At 37.2% G+C, this 21,840-nt stretch overlaps 3 protein-coding genes and 1 non-coding gene across 7 annotated transcripts; 2 read left to right on the top strand and 2 right to left on the bottom strand.

The window, feature by feature from the left end:
• Window positions 1–2,261: 2,261 nt before the first annotated feature.
• On the top strand, window positions 2,262–12,829 carry LOC103991283 (aromatic aminotransferase ISS1). 2 transcript variants are annotated; one of them, XM_009410683.3, is made up of 10 exons: window positions 2,262–2,381; window positions 2,542–2,962; window positions 3,266–3,313; window positions 4,117–4,245; window positions 5,837–5,896; window positions 8,543–8,699; window positions 9,541–9,644; window positions 9,749–9,807; window positions 10,973–11,081; window positions 12,097–12,829. In XM_009410683.3, exons 2-10 carry the CDS (start codon window positions 2,900–2,902, stop codon window positions 12,577–12,579), a joined length of 1,212 nt encoding a protein of 403 aa, XP_009408958.2. In that variant the 5' UTR covers window positions 2,262–2,381; window positions 2,542–2,899; the 3' UTR covers window positions 12,580–12,829. The 2 variants fall into 2 exon arrangements, with proteins under 2 accessions (XP_009408958.2, XP_009408959.2); XM_009410684.3 differs by having other exon boundaries at window positions 2,273–2,798; window positions 2,864–2,962.
• Window positions 12,830–13,526: 697 nt separating this feature from the next.
• On the top strand, window positions 13,527–13,598 carry TRNAD-GUC (transfer RNA aspartic acid (anticodon GUC)). Its single transcript has one exon. It is a non-coding gene; the product is annotated as a tRNA-Asp (tRNA).
• A 405-nt stretch (window positions 13,599–14,003) lies between these two features.
• Window positions 14,004–16,193, bottom strand: LOC135587036 (plastidic ATP/ADP-transporter-like). 2 transcript variants are annotated; one of them, XM_065116723.1, is made up of 2 exons: window positions 15,226–16,192; window positions 14,004–14,457 (listed from the first exon to the last, which is right to left on the bottom strand). In XM_065116723.1, the coding sequence occupies exons 1-2, from the start codon at window positions 16,027–16,029 to the stop codon at window positions 14,434–14,436; spliced, it is 828 nt and encodes a 275-aa protein (XP_064972795.1). In that variant the 5' UTR covers window positions 16,030–16,192; the 3' UTR covers window positions 14,004–14,433. The 2 variants fall into 2 exon arrangements, with proteins under 2 accessions (XP_064972795.1, XP_064972794.1); XM_065116722.1 differs by lacking the exon at window positions 14,004–14,457 and adding an exon at window positions 14,697–15,007 and having other exon boundaries at window positions 15,226–16,193.
• LOC103991284 (GDP-fucose transporter 1) lies at window positions 15,078–20,339 on the bottom strand. Of its 2 annotated transcripts, none has more exons than XM_018828875.2 (2): window positions 20,122–20,339; window positions 15,078–19,968 (listed from the first exon to the last, which is right to left on the bottom strand). In XM_018828875.2, exon 2 carries the CDS (start codon window positions 19,952–19,954, stop codon window positions 18,902–18,904), a length of 1,053 nt encoding a protein of 350 aa, XP_018684420.2. In that variant the 5' UTR covers window positions 19,955–19,968; window positions 20,122–20,339; the 3' UTR covers window positions 15,078–18,901. The 2 variants fall into 2 exon arrangements, with proteins under 2 accessions (XP_018684420.2, XP_009408960.2); XM_009410685.3 differs by having other exon boundaries at window positions 15,078–19,971.
• Between the last annotated feature and the right edge of the window lie 1,501 nt (window positions 20,340–21,840).

Genomic DNA, 21,840 nt, shown 5'->3' on the forward strand with positions numbered 1-21,840 from the left:
TAATTCCACAAAAAAAAAAAAAAGAGTTCATCAGGTGCTCCATGCCAATTTGGACCAGCTATGATGTCCAATATCACATGCAAATAATCATCAAGCTGTGTCTCAATTAAACTCAAATATTAACAAAGTTAAAAAGTTTGTGAATTTGCATGCCTTTCAAAAGAACACATACAATCGAATCATGTATCTTTTGGATCCCTTTTGGGTGTGATCATTTCTTGTAACTCTCTGCTTGCATGCATCTGTACCTCTTTCTCTCCCAAGGCAACATGTACTGCTATATAAATGTGACTAGTTGTCCTTGTTGTGGATTCCAACGTAGAACAAACATTCCAGGTGATAAAAAATTGAAGGGATTGTGTGTTTAGCTTCCCAATGCAGAGAAACCTCATCTCTGTCTACCAAAAGAATATTCAGTGCTCTCAGTCTCCGTTGTGGATTCCAACTCTTCATCATCATCAACATAGAACATTACAGGTGATGAAAATGATCTTTCCAATGCAGAATGAACCTTATCCCTATGCTGTTGCTGCAGCTGCAACGTAGCCACATCTGCCACAGCTGAAAACATTGATATTTCGGGTCTCCAGAAGCACATTCCCCACGGTCAGACCACGTTGCTGCAGAAGGTATTAGATTCTGTCGGGAAAAGTTACTGTAGATTTTGATAGGACAATGTTACCCCGGCACGGATACGTGGTAACTATATTAACCGACATCCTTAATCGACAATCAAGCTATATAACTATTTGTTATATATTAAATACATTTGAAAGATTCTCCCTATATTATGAAACATTTTCTTTAGCTGTGTCGGTTATAAAAAAAAAATTCCATCAAACTGTGATAATCAAAGTCAAATATTGTATCTTATTTTATTATTGATTTAAACGTCAAAAAAAGTATATTATGATCTTAGTGTTTTTATATGTCGGTATTAAATCAGACTTGCTTAATGTGTCCTTCTCGAACTAAGCATTGAAGACTTGTTTGATACATATTTCTCCGGTTAAGCATCAAAGATGATGTACCATTCTTTGTTGAGCTTCGAAAATGTACCTTTTTTCGGCTATTGAAGATATGCCCAATGCATTCTTCTCGTGTTAAGCATCAAAGAAATGAGGATTGTGCCCATCTCAAGCTAAATATTGAAGACTCGTCCAATGCATCCTTCTCATGTTAAGCATACGAAAATTACTAGATGTATCCTCCTTACGTTGACCCGATGAGCTACCGAATGAAGCTTATCAATCCCTCCAACAAGCAGCTTATCAATCCCTCCAACAAGCTAATTGTGACTCTTTGACGAAGCTTGTCTGTATATATAAGTTCGAATCAAATCAAGTTAATCTATGTATCATCTATAACCTCCATGAAAGATATATTATAAAATTAAAGTTACATTCATCCCAATTATATATAAAAAATTCTAAAAAATCACTTTTTTTTGTTCTGAAAATGAAGATACATTTTTTTCCCAACAATATATAAAAAAAATTAGAAAATTACTTTACTTGGTAAGAAAATAACATCCTTATATACATGTCATATACTAATTTATTTATCCATTCATGTATTCGTTTATATTTTCATTCGTCCTTAGATGATAAATAATAAAAATATCAAAAATAAATCATATATAATATATAATATAAGAGACCATATCCGATGATGAAATCCGATGGCATCACAAAGATCATGATATACTCATATTAATACAATAAAAATAAAATAGCTAAATAAGAGACATCATCTTAATTTACTTCACAATAAATTAATCAACAATCACATTCTTATTTAACCAAACTAAATTGAAAACTACATATATCCTATTCATTAATATAATCAAATCAATCTTGATTTATAATCTTAGTCTTTGTCAAATATTTGAGTGCAACAAAATAGGTGATAAAAGACAATTTTTATGTGGACGCGTGCGTGAGCTTCCATCGTTTCCCATGTGATCGATCGAGGAGAAAAAAGAATTCGTGATCATTTATTTTGTGCCCACATGATTTGAACCAAGTTGGAAGACATGTGTTCTTAATTTTATTTTGATTCATGATCTATTATTGTACGAAAGATAGATTTGATTTGAAGTAAATAGAAAAGATCTACCTCTTTTCTTGTCTGGTAGCTGAAACGGGTCTCGTGATTCGTGCAACGCGAATCTAGAATCCCACCTGTCTCTCGCCGGCTTCTGTCCTATCTTGTCCGTTGTGGTATAAAAGGAATGGAGAAGGTGGAAACGGAACGTGGACGACGGTGGCGAAATATTAACACAAGCCGACGGGAAGGTGCCACCTCTTTGACCGCAGACGCTCCCTCGCGTCGCTTTCTGAGCCACCCGAGAAGGATACCCACCCTGTTCTCTTCTCCCGGTCTCTCTCTCGCTTGCCTTCCGCTCGAATTGAGCTCCTGAATTTGTTCGTCACTGCAGGATCCTTGCAAGAAAAAGATCCCTTCTTTGTCGATTCAGACGTGGAATCCCATAAACCTTCTAAGGAGATTCGATTATTTGTTTTCTTTTTCTTGGTACAGGAAGAGAGTAGTTGAAATTTCATTTGTTATCTTTTTGGTGCTGGGTTGGTGGTGGAAGGGAGAAGACCGGAAGAGGTCAAAATTCCACGGCCCCGCTTTTCTTGGGCTCCAAAGTCGGTGATATCATCAAGAAATAAAAAACGCGTAAAAGTTCGGATTTTTATATTTCGATCCAGTTGTTGAGGCGGCTGCTCTGTGTTGCGTTTGGTGGGAGGGAGGGAGGTGGCGAAATCTTCCGTCTTCATCTCCCTTATTAGGTGAGCCGATCTTGCTGTCCTGGGATTTAGGGCTTTCTTGAGTCTCGCCTGTGCCCGTCTCGTAGGTGTGTGGTAGGCGCTATTGTTGGAGGAGAGGCGGAATGGGGACTTATCCCAAGCTCTCAAAGAGAGCACTTGAGACGGAGACGCCCGTCATGATCCAGGTAAATTCGCTTGCCTTTCCGTCCGATTAGTGTTCCTCGTTGGAAAAGGGTTCTCATGTAACGAGACAAGAGAGATCTGTCTGTAGCGCAATTCTGGGATGTACGCAGTTTGGCCTTCATTTTTTTTTCCGACTTTTAGAATGGAAAAGAATGGAATCGTCATGATGCTTTTCATTTTTTAGTCGCAAAGTGAGAATCGTTTGAATATTTTCATATATCATATACATGCTTCCAAGGTTGTAGTTCTTGTTGGGGCCAGTTGATTTCCGTGAGTTTCTTATATGGATTCTTTTGTTCCTTCAGATTCAAGAATTGATGCGTGGAGCCAAGGATGCGGTTTCACTAGCTCAGGTCTGATTATTTGAATCCCCATCGCCACTCGACACATAGCTGACTGTTTACTTGAATTCCCTTTGGCGTATATGCTGTTATGCAAATGAATAAATGTAGACCTGCCTTTTCCTGTCTTTACATCTGATGTTTATTTTCTGTAATAGATTCTGATGATTAGAGAACTAATTTATAAAAGAAATTTCCTGGACTGCACAGTTGACGCTACAGCTGTTAAAGTATCTGTACCATGGCCTTGAGCCTTGTGTGATCTTGTCAGTTAACCATTAGAGATCAAAATCTTACAGCTACTTTTTTCCTGCTTATCGTAATCCTAACGCAGCTTATACAGATTCCTGACAATTCTGTTGAATCTCAATTCTGAATTCTTAGCTAACATCATGATCGAACAAGTAGATAATTTGACTTTTAAATGGTAACAACAAGCTTACTGCAATGGCATTTCATGTTTGGGTCAATTATTGAGGTTCTGGCATATCAAGCTTGATAAAAGCTTAAGACCCTTGGTATTTGATTAGAGTGGTTTTTCACTGACTATAATAATGCTTCTTTCTGTTAACAATTATAATTTGTTCATCCAGTGATCTGCCATTATTTGAATATGTTGATTGATTCCCTTATCTTTTCACATAGGATAAAAGAAATCATCAGGAATTTGAAAATAATGGCATGTTAGATGAATAAATAAAGCTATAGCAAAGAGCACATGCACACACACACACACACATATCTATGTATATATATGTATATCAGCTCTCTTTAATATTTTGACTGCAGCTACTCTTCATCTCGTTCTTATGCAGGGGGTTGTTTATTGGCAGCCACCAGAACAAGCTTTAGAGAAGATCAAAGAACTTGTGTGGGACCCTTCAACTAGTCGTTATGGTGCTGATGAGGGTTTGCCAGAATTACGGCAGGCTTTGGTTGAGAAGGTATTTCCTTGTAGCTGACAATATCAGGTTTTATCAGTATTGTAGCCTGAGGATTTTATGATTGCCACAACTTCTGAATGATGATGAGAACATTGTCATGAGTCATATGGGACTTTTGCTACGGACCAATACTACTAATAGAAACTTCATCTGCTTCTGGTAATTTTGACATTGGAATGGAAAAGGCCTTTAACAATTTAGAGAATTATATATCTTGTGTGTTTGAAGAATCTTGACAACTGCAACCTAATTGTTTTTTCTCAGATAAAGATGTGTAATCATTAATGATTGCACAATTAAACTTACAGATGGCAGTAACTTTATGAGCATTAAGTCAACCATCAGTATATATATGAACATTGTATGTTCGAAGAATCTTTATGAACATTAAGTCAACCATCAGTATATATATGATAAGGTAGAAAAGGCCAATTAAACTTACAAATGGCAGTTTAGGTAATTTCTAGTGGGCACTTTGTGATTAAAATCTATGAAGAGTACATATGAAATGTGGAAAATTCTTTTGAAGGCTCCATTGTTTAAGTTAATTTTGAGCCAAGGGAGAGATGGTGAGATGCATCTATTCTGAGGGAAAATACAACTCTACATTCTAGAGAAGTGCTGTGACAGACTTGCACGCACTATTTCCTCAGAAACAATTGAAGCGAAGTGTAAAATAGGTTCCTCAGAAATACAGAAAACCGAGGAACCTATTGTCTTATGGTGAAATGACCATCTTTCTCTTTTGGTGGTAAGGATATCAAGTCATTTCAATTTTCTACTTCTCCGACCAATCTGCTTGTTCTGCAACTATACTTTCACAGTTTCATCTTCTCCATCTAAATCTGAAGCTTTCTGGGTGAGACTTGGTAACATTTGTGATTCTGGGCATCACACATCAGTCAGGACGAGTTTCTTATAGTTGATGTTTAAAAGTCCAACTGTTGAGACATGTTATAATTTGGTAGATATAGCTGTTGTTGCTTATGTTGCCCTTTCTAATTCATTTGAATAGTCATCTACTTTTCCTGTAACTATGGTTTCGTCCTTGGTTCATTGGGTTGAAGAGTAGAGTAATAATTCATAATAGAATACACAAATATGAGGTGGAATAAAGAGTTTTTTGAACAGTGACCTTCCACTAAATGGGAAACCAGAGAGGCTATTATAGAAAAAAAAAATGTATTATGGACATATTACAATTATTATCAATTAGTTTTACAATTAGATTGATAACAGAAATTTCTGTTATCACCTTCAAATTCTTAAGGTCCTATGATGTGGAATCAAGAAAAAAAAAAAAGCCTATATACTCAATTTTCACTAGATAAACCAATTCACCCAGACCCTGCTTTTGCAGGAGCCTTGTGCACTGTGTGTGAATGACTCTTTTTAAAACCAATGCTGCAATCTTTTAATGTGGCACACCTGTTATTGATTACATAATTACCATTTTTGTCATTACTTCTACTTTTCTTTATAGAAAGCACAGATTTGCCAAGTATTAAGCCCTGACATGGCAATTTGAAATGTAGACCTTATCATCTCTGGTATTTCAATATTTTTTTTGCTTACACAAATTTATTTGCAGTTACGAAGGGAGAATAATCTGAATAAGTCTTCGGTTATGGTCACAGCTGGAGCAAATCAGGTGATTAGCTTTTCATTATAAGTTCTTTTTTAAAAAGTTCCTTTAATTGACTTATGTTGTTTGTTTGTACTAGAAAGAAACTATTTCACTCTGCGGCTTAATCATAGTTTCCTTTATGATATTAATGAAAATTTCTCTGTAACATTTGAAGTTCAAGCTCAAAGCTCATCTGATCATCCCCTTTTCTGATAACAGGGCTCATTGTTGAAAAAAGTCACACCTTAGTTTATAAAAGCTAGTATTAGTTTACTCTTTGTATTAGATTACTAGTGATATATGTGAGCTGAAGGATCTGATAGTGACTCTTCGTACTTGGAAAATCAGTATGTTTATAACCAGACTCTAACATTTGGTTTAGTCAGTCTTCTTTTTCTCTTACGTTAGGACAGCGAAGTGGCTGGTTAGCTTGTGCTTGCTGAGAGTATATGTCGATGATTATAAGATATCATGTCCTAATAAAATGATACTAGACAAGGGGGACAGATGTTCTGTCAGACAATATAACTCATCCTCAATGTCTATAAAAGGAAGGGGAAACATTTGTATGACAATAAAGAGGACTTTATGTAATGAGGATTATTCACTTTTCTGATGCAATTATAAAAGGTTTTCTTGTCAATGGGTAAGCTTCAGGAGTTTCTAGTAATAAGGTTTTTGTTCTACATGCAAATGTGTCTTTGAGCCTTCTATGTACTTGTGATTCTATCAACTATTACTTAAGTCCAGTTTTTACTATAGAGGAGTTTTTCGGAATAAGGGAAGATTTTTAAAATATTTTAAATTTTTTGTGGCATGGACTTGTGCGAGGAATGTCTTGAAATATGTATATAAGCCCACATTGGCTTTGTCCCAATCTTGTGCAACCTCCACATCAGGGATTGAAATACCATACCGTACCAAAGTTTCGATATTCTCTCGGTATGTTACAGTACTATATACCGAACGGTATACCGGTCAGTATATATATATGTATGTATATATATATATGTATGTATGTATGTATATATATATATATGTATGTATGTATGTATATATATATATGTATGTATGTATGTATGTATATATATATGTATGTATGTATGTATGTATATATATATGTATGTATGTATGTATATATATATATATATATATATATATATATATATATATATATATATATATATATTTTTTTTTTTTTTTTTTTTTTTTTTTTTTTCCGGCGATGTCGCCTCTCTTCTCCCCAAGCGGGGTGATGTCATAGAAAAATGAGGCGATGGTGACGTCGCCTATATATATATAATATTTTATTTATATATCTATTTATTTATATATAAAAGTTTAAAAAACATATGTGACGTCGCCTCTATATATATATATATATATATATATATATATAATATTTTATTTATATATAAAAGTTTAAAAAAAATGTGCGACGTCGCTGCCTCTCTTCTCCCCAAGCAGGGTGACGTCACCTTTATATATATACATATATTTATTTATTTATTTATAAATAAAAAAATATTGTCGGTAGAGAGCGGTCCGCGTACCAGTTTATTGTCGGACCAATATGTACCGCCCGATCATTTGAAACTGTATACCTTGCTCCACATTGTAGAGGGCTTGTGCAGCCATAGAATTACACAACATGCATAAATGGGGACTAACTGAAAAGTAATTCAGAGCTCATCTTGATTCTCAATTACCTGCATTGCTGTGTCTAGAGCACGCTTGTAAAACAGCATCCAAGTGATCATTTGGAATTGTTATTGTTTTAGATAATGGGTTTTTGTAAATACTATCAACTAAATAGCTCATTCTCTTGCTAATTACAACAGGGTTTCTCCATTTGCTATATTATTATATCATCTTCATACTCTTAAACTACAAGATCCATTTTTGTGGTAACATGTATCAATGCAACTTGGTCCACAAATCATTATATATACAGACAAGCTTCCTTAAAATATTGCCAAGTTGGGATGTCTAAATTCTGGAGTATAATGCAATGGTCACTCTCTCATTTCACATGATATACCTATTAAGTGGCCCTTTTACCATCATGTGTCATATGATAGCTGTCATTCATTGTGTGAATTGCAGTATTATCTTTTAAAATTTGAACAGGTCAGTATCTTGTAATACTTTATTCATATATAATGGAATTTGTTAAAGAAAAGCAAACATAAACCATGTATTAAAATACTGCTCATACCATTTGGTGTATACAGGTTGGTAGTTATATAAGTAGCTTGTAAGCATAACAATCATTCATGCCAACAACAAACCTTCACCAAATATATAATGTCCTACATATACAGTTTATACACTACATACTAATATGTGTCAAAAAGTATCCAACAATTGTCACTGGTTGACAAAGACAAGTAACGTATATTGAAGTGTCCATGCATCATTGTTTTGTAACATGTGTTCAGTTTGTCTTCTTTATAATTTCTGCAACTGAAATGATATCTTATCTGTTGTGTAGTCAACTAGCTTATATTGTTTGGAGATTAAAGTTGATCTGATTTCTGATATTGGACCTTTTCTTCAACATGCTGAAGGGTGTAAATTATATTTGAAATTGCAGTTGCATTTTATTTAGTTTCATAAGTTACATTAAATTGTATGTTAAATACTAACTACCATATATGCGCTTCACAGGCTTTTGTAAACATCGTCCTTACTTTGTGTGATCCTGGGGATTCTGTTGTGATGTTTGCACCATATTACTTCAATGCATACATGTCATTTCAGATGACCGGTGTTACCAACATATTAGTCGGACCAAGTGATCCGAAAACTCTTCACCCGGATGTAGGTAAGCTTCTTGCTGATCTTTTGGTTACCAATGGCTTGTGGGTTTTGCATGTTTTGATGATGATAACCTTCTTCCGTCATTTCTCTTATATATCATGGTGAATTATTAGGTACTAGTGATGGCTTTTCTTTTTTTTATATTTAAAATGCTTTTGTATTTAAATGTAAGATCTAAATCTGGTTATTAACTTATTATGTTCCTAAGAACTTCCTATTTTTTCCCTCCCCAAAATTAACTAATATGCTAGAGACCATCTTAGTATCCTCTTTCTCTATTCAAGATCTTGTCAACAAGCATTACTAAAGTAATTTTTATCTGTAATTTTTACATATTTAATTGAGGTAACTTCTCCCTTGATAGATGCAACTATGACTGAACATTTGTTGCTAAATTTAATCTAATCAAAATTGTACTGTTTTCACTATTTTTTAGAATATTGCACAGGATATTTATGTCATGCATTACCTTCCAACATTTTGGTGCTAAATCTAGTCACTACTGTTTCTCTCATTGAGTGTCCTATCTGATGTATATATTTGGCTAGTGATTTTTTTTAAAACTTGAAAGTAATTTCTGTGTTTCTAGATCACAATTTCTCAAGTTCTTGTCAGATTCTTCTGTCAGTTATACTCTTTCTTGTTTGATTTATTTTCTTTAAATATACCTTAGAAATTCTAATATTTTACCAAGAATGAACTATATAGAGGGATTTCATTATCTAAGAAAAAGTAATTTCCTTCATTCATACAAATGTATTCAGTCAAATGATGGTAGAGGTGCCTATCATTTACTTTAAAAATGTCCAACTTTTTAAAAAAAAAAAAATATTTCATCAATGCAGTTTGGTTAGAAGAGACTCTATCACAAAATCCAGTTCCCAAGCTGGTTACAGTTGTAAATCCGGGAAACCCATCAGGGGCCTTCATCCCGGAGCTTGTTCTGCAGGTACGACATGCATATGTAGCTGAATATGTATTTTCTGTATATTTTCTGCAAGATTGCTGCCAATTTGTTTTTGAAGATAATTCGTTTTAGTTTGTTTTATCCAGAAAATATCGGATCTCTGTAAAAGAGCTGGTGCATGGCTTGTTGTAGACAATACATATGAGTAAGTACCAAGGTTTTGTGTTTTCCTATCACTTTGAGACTTGAATCTTATTCATTGGGATATATATATATATATATATATAGTCCAGATTGTTCAGTGGCAAAGGAATGTTAAGGAATACTTCACAAGATTTTGGTACTGTTCATTGTACTTGTATAGAGATGCAAAATGCAGCCTATATACCAGTGAATCCCATAACAGTTACACAGCAAATTGGCACAAGCCGCACAACAAAATTGTTTCATGGCAAATTGGTTTGGAGCTGTGTGCAAGCCTATATGTTATTTGATAATAATGCTTTTCTTTTTTCTTTTTCTTTTTTGTTAACATCTGAGATCCATTTCACTAATTCCCATGTGTTCCATATGGAAGAAGATTTATATCCATATAAGGGGAAATATCGCTAGGAAATCATGTCTTCTAGGATACATATGAATTAGCACCCAAATATGCTTTTATTGAACAAGCAGATGATTTCACAAAAGTGCATTAGGGTAATCTCAGAAGTTGTAGCTAACATGAAGCAAAAAAGTTTATGTATAAAAATGAATGTTTGTTGCATTTTTTTTGTTTTTTTCTTTTTAGTTTAGGGTGCAATTGCGAATGTGAAACGTTTTTCCATGTGATTGCAACAGAACCTACTCATGACTGAAGCAATCTTCTTGTTTAGAGTTCTAGACAGTTGGACTGTCGAACATGCAGCAAACGTGTGTAACTCCTTTTACAAGATAACTTTGCACACTGTGTAATTCACCAATATATAAAAATAAAACAAAATAGAAAAAGGAGAGGATTAACCATTTATGCTCAAAAGATATGGAGGAATCATAAGAATGAGCTTCATACTTTGCTTTAGTTATGTTTATATTCTCCACAGAAATGTGTTGTCACATAAAAATATCATTTTGCCATAATCCAGTGCAATCATAGTGGTCACTTTTCTTTTGGCAAAATATCATTTTTCAGTGATGGCTACTCTGTTGTATATTGAATAATTAACAAATGTCATAATTACATTCGTAATTATAAGTAAGCATGCAGATAACATAAACCAAATGGCTAATTAGTTGCTCAAATAACTGAATCATGAGATTCATGTCTAAGATTCATAACTTTTTTTCAGCTAATAACTTCTTTTAGTATTTTAAAGAATTTTCAACTGCAGGTACTTTATGTATGATGGACTGAAGCATTTTTGTATTGAGGATAGTCACATCGTCAATTTGTTCTCCTTCTCCAAAGTCTATGGAATGATGGGATGGCGTGTTGGATACGTAAGTTGACACCTTTTGTTGCCCTTAATTTTTGTTACTTGACTTTTGTTGCAGTATTTCTTGTTAAGCATCTCCATCCTGTCATATTGTCAAATCTCCAACTTGAAGTCAAATTTTGTTTCCTTGAGACTGCATATATGTGTCAACCAAATATTGAACATCCGAGGACCATTTGAATATTGGGTCATTCAGTTGCTTTGAACTAAATATGCAGCTCTTGGTAGTTTATCAACAATTAGCTCAGTAGTGAGATATTGCCACCAAATTTGCAGGGTCTATTCATTGGCCATGTTCATCCCTTAGCATCACCCTTCAACCATAACCATTAATATGCTTATCATATCTCGAGTTTGTTTATCTTATTTCACTGTAAATCTTGTTATGCTCAAAAACTATGGAGCCATATGTATAAGCTTGTTCTGCAATTGGCTGAGAAAGCCTTGAGATAATGTCCGTCAAGTTCCAAGTTACCACTGTTTCTAAGGACCCATAAAGGTATAGAACAACACATGTCCTGCAATGAAGCCATTGATCTGATCAAGTGTCTCTTAGCAGGCATATGCTCTGTCTGATCCTGCTGCAAAGAAAACAGATAAATTTTTTTCCCTTTCAACACCATATACTCTGAGCAGCACTGCTTACTAGTTGTAATTGGAGCTGCTTTGCTGCATCCAGCAAAAGAAATTTCTGTGTTTGATGTATGCTGTCTTTTGGACTCGAATATTATATGTAGTTTGCATAACTTGCAACACTGTTGGATTTTTATCTCGTGTTTCTGAAGTTGTGGATTTAAAGAAACAGAGTTAAATCTGTGTATATACTTCCTATACTAAGTTGATGATGATGATGATGATGATGATGACGATGATATAATCTTGTTCTATTTACTTTTGATGAGTTGTTTCATAATTTATTAGTGACAAATTTATTCTAGATGCTTCATGTGCATCTCAAGTTTAGCATGGTTGTCTATTCTGCAGAACATTGTGGCTAAACCTTGCATATGATCTCACAGATAGCATACCCAGAAGCAGTCGATGGTTTTGGAGCTCAGCTTCTCAAAGTCCAGGACAACATACCCATCTGTGCTTCTATTATTGGGCAGCGTCTGGCTCTCTACTCCTTAGAGGTCGGGCCTGAATGGATTAGAGAAAGGGTACAGACCCTTGTGAAGAACAGGGAGTTGCTCGTGAAGGCTTTGGCTCCGCTTGGGGAAGATGCCGTCAAGGGTGGAGAAGCGGCCATCTATCTCTGGGCAAAGCTTCCTGACAAGTTCCCTGATGATTATGAGGTCGTCAAATGGCTAGTGAGGAAGCACCGCGTGATCGTCATTCCTGGGAGTGCCAGCGGCAGTCCAGGCTACGTACGTATATCATTTGGAGGCCTGCAAGAGGCTGACTGTGAGGCTGCTGCCAGTCGATTGAGGAAGGGTTTGGAAGAGCTGGTGAGGGATGGCATGGTTCAAGAACACAATGGGCCTGCTGCAATTGTGTATTAGATTTTTCTACAATAAGCGCCAAGATATCGATCACCTTCAAGCAGAAAGCGATGGCACATATTGGCGAAAACCATGCAGACAGCTTCAACTGCTCAGATTTCAAAATGACAGTGATCATGTTCCATTTGCCTTGTTGAACTTTGACAAATAGCAAGACTTTGCCACAACAGTTGGCCACCGCCTTGTTATATCTTTTTTTTTTCTCATTTCAACAATGAAAATTGATGAACACCAGTGATCATTTTAGACATGTTTTGATGGTACTTACATGCTGAAACTGCTCAAGTGTACAACCCTTTGTGTTGCCTGAGAATATATGAGAAATGCCACTATCAAAAAATGGATTTACGGCAAATAGCTTATATATCTGTTGTGAAGAGGGTTTGGACTGCATAACAATGCATGAAACAACACATTAGAAAGACATGGAAGCCATCCTCAGTGTAGATGAGTGAAAAATCAGATCACATTGTGACTATAAGCCTAACTGTCAAATCTCTCAAGCTGAAACAGAGCTGTAGTCATACGTACATATATATATATATATATATATATATATATATATATATATATATATATATATATATATATATATATATATATATACATACATATATATATATACAGTTTTAAGTTCTCATTTATCATTAGTCATCTTTTATCCCGTTATGACTACCTTCACCTTCGCCTCTTATGATCATCCTTTTGCCCCACTATAACTACCTTTACCTCCGCCTCCTATGACCACCCCCCTTTCTTTGTCATGTTCTCGTGAAGGCCTCTAAGGTCCTCAATTGTACCACCATTGTTGCTGTATTAGACTCCTCTATAGCATTGCTGCCTCAGCAACCTCTTCCATCGTTTCACCACAACGACCCTTGAGATTGTATCCTCTACTCCCCCAAAGTTGGACATACCATAATTTCTTCTTCGAGAACAATCACTAAGTCGTTGTAGTATAGTGGTGAGTATTCCCGCCTGTCACGCGGGTGACCCGGGTTCGATCCCCGGCAACGGCGATTAGATTTAGGATCCGATTATTTTTAATCGTCTTGCGGTAATTATTCAGTTTAATCATGGATAATTAAAATTAATGATATTAGTAATCTTTGTTTATCAATGTAATCATGGATAATTAAAATTAATGATATTAGTAATCTTTGTTTATCAATGTTAGGATAAACATTGATTTTTTTAAACATATTATCCATTTCTTTTCTTGACTTGTTCATCGAGTATCCACTAGTTTTTCTCGTATATATTTACATTGTAAGGTCATTGTTGGTGAACCTTTACATTATAGCTGAGGCATCAGCACGGTTCGATCCTACCCCGGATGTGCAAGATTACCCGCACAGAAGCTCGGGTAGTGAAAGTCATCGTCCGATTGGATCTTGCTCGAACTTTGCTTTCAGAATACGGGGGTGCCCCTTTTATCGGTCGCCTCCTTCTTCGTTGCTTGCTCTTGCACACAGGTCGAGGTCGGGAGGGGGATTTCCTAACTCGATCCCTCCGAAGATTTTATTAAAACTGAGTGGAAACGAGCCAAAAGAACTCCCTCTATGTCAGCCCGATGAAGGGTTTTTATACCCTACGCTGAGGACCAACCGTACCTGACATATTTATGGTCATCGACCCATTAAGCGGCGAGCTCACTTCTCGTGTAGACATCGGGCGTCCTTTGTGCCACAGCGCCAAACAACGGTGCCGCACTCGATCAGCGTCATCCCGATCTTTGCGAGATTGCATTGTACTTGGTTGGCACCATCTCGATCTTTGTGAGGCGATGTTGTACTCGATCGACATCATCCCGATCTTTACAGGATGACACCGTACTTGGTCGACACTGTCCAATCAATGATGTTGACCTGGTTGGCACTGAAATGACTATGGACAGTTGTTAGAGGGCATGTTACCAAATTGTGCCCAATCAATCATAATAAACCTTAAAATCTTATTTTTCACCAAAAAAAAAAAAAGAAATTATAATTTGCCCTCATTTCCTATATATTTGCAGTCAATCACATGCCTATTGAGTTAGCCCATATACTATTTTTTATCTGTGGGTACAATTATTGCTTTTTTTAGTGAATCAAAGAAAATGGAACACCCAAAGATTAAGTAAAAATATACGATTCTGTCCATAACCAAAAGATTAAATAAGAACACCCACTCGTACAAGTAATATTCTAATCTCTTTCCTCTCGATTTCTACTAACACTTTTACCCAAATGCCCCATTTTATCTTAAGGAACAGAAAGCTAATTTACTGTACTGCACTGCATATTTCAATTCTACCCATCTGTTTCATCTCATGCTACCCTTCTTACTCCATTCTGGGTTGGCGCAATTCGCAGACAACTATGAGGAATCACATCACTTGAGATGGTTTAGTGCAAGAAGACAAACACATCAAGCAGATGCCATCCTGTTGAAGTACCCACGCTCAAAAGATGGAAGGGTAAAACTGAGCAACAAAAAGGTCAAGAGAGCACAAATATCCAATTGATACTGATGCCTTTCTAGAATCAAGCGAAGCAAGCAACATATACACAGAACAGAGTATAAAAGAACTAAAATTCATGAAAGGCTAATGAAGAACGCCGGCAATTATTATTGCTGTTGCTGACGATGACAAATCCATACCTGATTGGCAAACTCCCAGAAGAGAACCCAATTGACAACTCTACCCCAGAGCTCTGCCATCGCATAGAAAAGGCAGAAGCTCCAACTCCTCAAGATAGCAACGGGGCCGAGGAAGCTCGGGCCGAGCGCCGCCGGAAGCTTATCCGCGAGCGCTGTGGGGTGGATGACGCTGATGAGGGGATACAAGACGAACCTGAAGGCAATGAAAGGGACGATAACCGTGTAGAAAAGAGCCTCCTTTGACAGCACGTTGGCGAGCTTGGTGTACAGCAGCATGAAGCCCACCGCCCTGGGCAGGTTCACCCACGTCTTCAGGAAGGGTATGATCTCCGCGCCGCTCCCGTTGGCCGTCACCACCAGGACGTCCTTGGTGTCGCGCAGGAACGTGTAGTTGAAGATAATGTAGAAGAACATCATCCCGAGGGGAATTATCTTCTTAAGCGTCACTAACTCGACGCCTAAGAACTTGGGGTTCTCTTTATCGTCGATAACGCCGTCTCCGCCAGCCGAGATCGCCGCGCCAGCTCTAAAAAACGGAGCTTTCCTCTGTTTTCTGCAGAGCCGTGGGTGAAGGAGCCGCCTTTCGTGCTCATCGGCAGTCCCCCAACCCGGAAACGATGGCTTCTTATTCTCGGAGCTGAAGCCGTAGAAGGAGGAGGTCGGGGGTCGAGCTCCGAGGCCAAGGGAAGGGAGACAGACGGCGGCGGATAGGCGGCTTCTGATAGCGTGGACGGGGTGGAAGAGCCGGGCTTGGGGATTAGAAAGGAGTGGACGAAGGCCCTCTGTGACGATAACCCTCTCCATATTTGCGTGAGAGGGAGGAGCTCCAATCTAAACAAAGAGAAGCGAAGAGACAACGAGAGATTGTGAAGGTTCTATCGAAGGGAAAGATGGGAGAAGACGAAGTGGATGCTTGTACAGGGAAATGATGGCGGAGACGACACATCTTTTGGGAGGTTCCTACTCTACCAAGAAGCCATCGGAACTGGAAGTATGGTGAGACTCCAGGGAATGATGTTGATGTTCCTTGTGTTGATGACATTGCAAATTGTGGAGTGCAGGACATGTATTCTTGTGCTACTTGTGAGGAGAGTGGGATTGCAGTAGGTTGATGCCACACGCGTCTGGAAGGGAGAAAGAGAGAGTACATTTGTTGTGGTGCATTTGGTACACAATGGTGGTATTGTTGAGGTAGCAGATTTGAGTGGAATCAACTGCAATCTCTGGCATAATTCATCCACAAATACAATAAACAAGTAGCAGTACATTTTGAGACCAACCTATACAGAATGATTGCATGATAAACCAAGATATAAGTTTATTTTAGTTTGTCTAAGTAGCATGTAAATGAAGTGTGTACGATGAACAGAGATCAAAATTATTAGTGCTAATGTTGTTTTCATTGTTCCATAGACTTTTCGGTGGTACATGTATCTAAGAAAATTTACTACACGGGGAAGATTTAAGTCCAAGAAAACATTAAAGAGAAACAGATACAGAAAAGGATCTGAATTCTCACCTGGGTTTCTTATCCTTTACAGCTACTTGCGTCAGCAGTTTAATCTGATATTTCCTCAGCTGTAAGACTTATGAACGCTTGTAGAAAATAAGGCATTAGCTATCTCCACTTCCTTAGTAATCTCAATTCTTATGTCCAACAAGCTGTAGGACGTCACCAAACTCTTAATCATCATAATTGGGTATTTTAGATTCCAAATCAGATAGTAGTCGCTACTTGAATTCCAACAAAAATAATTTTGCACCAGTCACATACATGAACATGCAGCCCTACAGGTCAGAATTCAATCATAGGCCAATGTCTAGCAGTTGATAATCCATCCTCTCTAAAAGAAGCTTCTGTGTTATAAACTCGAATGCTCCTTCAGTGTTTAACTTGGAGCACTTCCACCACATTAGAGTGATAACTGGTACTGCTTGGACGAATACTTCAAGAAAAAGAAAATAAAATTTTAGGCAGTTGGACTACTATCTTTGAAATTCTTGTTTTTCGTCTTCATGACAGGAGAAAACTTACAAGTTGCAACACAGAAACAGATATTTAAATTGTATTACCAAAGCATGAGACCTCCACTGAATATGGATCCACAAGTTGTTGGTATTAGATCAATCTCATAAAGAAATCTAATGAAAATGCCCTGCGTTATTTCCTCGTACCACGAAAAAAATGTAGTATCGTAGTATCGTAGACATCAACTAAAACGCAGCAACAAAACACAAGCTTTTGTTTACTTTGAAAAAACTACCACATAAAAGGTTCTCATCACAGATGTATCAGAATATATTTCTCCAAACCAGTCTTCATTTAAGAATGATGTTCATATTGTTGGCCAAGAGGCAAAACAAAACTAAAATACTGTCAAATGCTTAAAAAATAATTTCATGCACTTGGTACTCGTTCAAAAGTTCATACATTAGCCAGACCTAGTTAAACCACTTTAATATGATTTTTGTAAATGATTCTTCCATCATGTAATGTCTAACTAATCTTGCTTGGATCATGATACATGAAATGCGATGGACCACCTACCCCAAACAATAAGTACTACTTTTTGGGGGTCTATCTTAAGTCATCATATATCTATATTCATAGACCACTCTCTTAATTCAAGAACATTGTCATCCTTATGTGTTTTCTAATTACAATCTGAAAATAATAATTCCTGCTAATATTAACATATTTATTCGTATATTTCCAAGTAGTACCTTACCAAGCATGCCTCCACCATAGTTTCATGTTCACCTTGCAAGGTCACTGATGAGGTTGGCCCATTAAAGGAAGAATAGTGTTCAGATTAGAAGTTAGAACTCATTTCTGGCCCCTTTTTTCCAGTGAACAAAAGCTAGCTGTTGTACATCACAAGAGTTAAATACTAAGAAATGCTGCGTGGCATTGAACTCGGAAATCCATCCTGGTTTTAGGATATGTAGATTTCAGAAAAGATACCTGACATTAAACTATATGAATTACAAAGGAGATGAAACATGATTCTTAAAGAAATAAGATTGTTTATGGTTTGACATAAAAACATCTAAACATGTAAGCACCTTGGATTTCTATTTGCTTCTTTTTACCACTTTGCACCGCCACAGATAGAAAACTAGAGATAATATGGACTTCTGTTAGATCTGGGTTGTTTTGTGCATTGGAGAACAGATATATTTTCAGAACTAATCCAGCAGTTTGTTAGCTTAGACATGACAAATTTTAAAAACTACTAAATATTGATTTACCACTTACATGAAGCAGAAGTATGGATTTCGTCCTGGTAGTGCAAATTCCTGATACCTCGGATCATATGGTCTTCAAGAATCTAAAATATGGTTTACATACCAAAGCATCTTAAACAAAGAGAAAACCTGTAGTTGATATCAAACTGCTTAATACTTATTGCATAAGGGCTGTTCTATAAAACTTCAGAATATGTTCCAGAAAGGAAACACGTTAAGTAAGGTTCGGCTGAAGTTTCGGATGATTATGCAATTAACCCATACAGCATAACGAGCTGGTTTATCCCATGAAAGCTAAGATTAGCATAACTATTCAATATAACATCCTAGCAAAAGGTTTACATGTACATACATATATTAGGATAACCAAGCTTTCTGTAGCACAAATTTGCCTCTATAATGAGAAGAATATTCTCTTACACTGATATCATACAGTTGAATCCCTCCCAGATAGGCGCTTGTCATGTCTTTCATCTTCAGAATCAACATTACGTACCACACCATTTGCCTTCTTAGAAATTGTAGAGCCATGCTGTTGTGAGAGGTTCCCATTGCTAGTGACTGACTGCTGATAAAGAACTCCCCCCACAAGTGTTAAAAGCAAGCAAATCAAACCAATTTTGCTTGCATGCTTATCCCAGATCAATACATTGATCGCCACCGTGAGAAACTTGTTGGCAACCCCTGTTACCGTAAATGCAGTAGCAGAGATTGCTTTCCTTGCCGCAAATCCAAAGAAACTGATGAGAAATCCGAAAACACAAGACAAAGCTACTGCGACAAAAGCCATGATATTGAACCAAATCCCAGAACTTGATCCATAAGCCGTGAAGACATCTGCATACTCCCCAGTGACAAACCAGAACACCGGTGCCATCATTAAGGACAGAAGATTATTGTAGAACACAAAACCCCATGTGTTCAGCCCTAGGTTTGTCACCATGTGCTTTATGTAAACCATCTCGGTAGTAATAGTCACCAAATAAGCAATCGCCCATGAGTACGCAGTGAGATTGAACGCTGAGTCGGTCAGCACGTAGCAAACTGCGCCCCCGAGAATAACCACAAGCGAAAAGAACGTGAGCCTTGAAGGGCATGGCTGATTTCTGAAGATGGTATCCGCGATGGCAACCAGAAGAGGCGTCAGGGAGCGAAACACTATGAACGTATCAACGTTAGCGTGGCGTAAGAGATTGGTGTTTGTGAAAATGGCCAGGTAAAAGACGGTAGCTGCGGGCAGAAACTTCTTGGCCGTCTCAAAGACGAAAGGGTCATGATAGAGAAAGCCCAGCTTCCCAAGAACCCAAACGCCAACCGCGGAGGTCAGGTACTGCAATGCCGTCAAGAGGCCAGGGTAATCGAACATTGTGATAGCAAACTTGTTGATAACAGAGAGCAAGCTGGAACAGAGGGCATAGCCAACGACAAGGCTGCTTGTGGCAAAGTATTGCCGCGGAGCATCGAGTTTGAAGCCGTCCATGACTGTGCGGTCCGCTGCTGCAAGAATCAACAGCAATTTCATTTCAGGTTACTAGATGCCATTTAACAGTCCACCACAAATAACAGTTCTCAAAAGTCGGATCCAAAATAAAGAACAGCATCTTATAGATCAAGAACAGAAACTTCGAAGGGATTAGCATCCCATACCTCGGACTCGACAATAAAAAGAGGTTTGGCTCCAGGGGAAAGACGGAACGACTCCAGGCGACTAGATTTGGCGGGATTGCCGGCCAAGAACTGCAAGAACAGGAAGAAAGGCTCGATCCAAAACCACGACGTAGATGAGCACGAACCAAGAGAAAGCAAATCGAAAACCTAGACGAGATGGAGAAGAAGAAGAAAGCGAGGTCAATGTAAAGATTGACTATTGGAGGGAACCTTTAAGATAGATTAGTAGATGAAAGAAAAAAAAAAATATATATATATATATATATACTTTAAATCATGATATTTGGATTAATAAAAAAAAATCAAAACAAAAATATAAGGATGATTGCCTTCGGCATGGTTTAATATTATCCTCTCTTTTCTCATTATCCACATTATCGTCTCTAATTGAGGACACTAAATGATTTTATTGGAGAGCTTTGCTATCTCTCCCAAAAAAGTTTGTTCCATAAATAATCACATTCTATATTTTAATTTATATTTTTTTTAAACCTAAACCAAATTCAAAATCACACAAATCATGATTATTAATTCTAACCAAATCAATTTTACTAAATCGAGGTGTTCATATGTTTACATATGATGAGAGCAGCAGATTCTTTCCTCATCATAACCTAACGAGTTTGTCCTCACTCGCAATGTTAGAATATTTTTCAAGGGATATGTATGTAATTCTAGTTTTGGAAGGAGGTAAATACTGAATTGGTAGGCAAATGGGTTAAATGCAAATATAATTTGTTGTCGAGGGTTAATTAAAAATTATTCTTATAGTTAACTATGTTTAGGATCTTCATTCTATACTTTAAAAAAGTTTTTCCTTATGATTGAGACGAAAAATACTATATGTATTGTCATAGGTAGAAAATAATGTTAAAAATGGGATAAAAATATAATTTTATAATCACTATTCTCACCTTCATTATCTTTCTCGGGCTTTGCTATTCTCGGAGATGACTAATTGAGAGAAAAAACCTTTGATTATATCTCTAAAACTTGTTGAATGAGCTCGTTGAGGGTGGTCGTCATTTTGCGGATGCTGCTTGCAAGGCACCCATGGATCTTGTTATTAGTAATGACGATGATAAATGCTTTAGAGTCGCAAAGGTTATTGGGTATCTAAAAGCTAAAACAGTTGACATTCAAGAATATAACGTTGAGCTCCTTCTCGAAGAGTACTAATGACAGTACTCCCTCGAAATCATTGAACCGAAGGTTAAGATACTTATGCGATGACAAGCGAAAGGCAATGTCCGAGAATGGGTCGACGAAGTGGCTATTGCTAGTAGAAGCGATTAGAGTTGATGTGGAGGAGGGTTGCATCGATCAAGAGGTTGAGCTCCATTGGGAGGTACCAATGATATCGATGTCATTAAGGTCAACACTAATGACGACGTTGACCAAGGGGTCGTTAAAAGCCATGGTGCAGTAGACACCATGCTAGCCGCACACGTTGAGGTCAACCTAGTTACCAATAAAGTTATAGGGGTCGGAATACATTGCTTTCTTCCATGCCCTCAAGCAATGTAGGCACAACGAAAGTGGGGATTAGCGATGGCAACAGCGATCTCGACATTGAACTCAAAGTCATCGGGGAAGCCTCCCTTCCTTCAGAGGGTCAGGAGCTTACTATCACGGACAGAACTATAAACAGAGTATTTAATGTAATGCTCATATATGTTCATATCTTTTGGTTTGTTC

This window comes from Musa acuminata, chromosome BXJ2-7, assembly GCF_036884655.1.
Source record: "Musa acuminata AAA Group cultivar baxijiao chromosome BXJ2-7, Cavendish_Baxijiao_AAA, whole genome shotgun sequence".
Lineage (NCBI taxonomy): Eukaryota > Viridiplantae > Streptophyta > Magnoliopsida > Zingiberales > Musaceae > Musa > Musa acuminata.

Coding starts and splice junctions, on each gene's coding strand:
- LOC135587036 (XM_065116722.1), bottom strand. CDS start 16,029: ATGGAGAGGGTTATCGTCACAGAGGGCCTTCGTCCACTCCTTTCTAAT. Junction 15,008..15,225: donor TCTGGGAGTTTGCCAATCAG/GTATGGATTTGT, acceptor GTACTTCAACAG/GATGGCATCTGCTTGATGTG.
- LOC103991284 (XM_018828875.2), bottom strand. CDS start 19,954: ATGGACGGCTTCAAACTCGATGCTCCGCGGCAATACTTTGCCACAAGC.
- LOC103991283 (XM_009410683.3), top strand. CDS start 2,900: ATGGGGACTTATCCCAAGCTCTCAAAGAGAGCACTTGAGACGGAGACG. Junction 4,246..5,836: donor GGCAGGCTTTGGTTGAGAAG/GTATTTCCTTGT, acceptor ATTTATTTGCAG/TTACGAAGGGAGAATAATCT. Junction 5,897..8,542: donor TCACAGCTGGAGCAAATCAG/GTGATTAGCTTT, acceptor TGCGCTTCACAG/GCTTTTGTAAACATCGTCCT.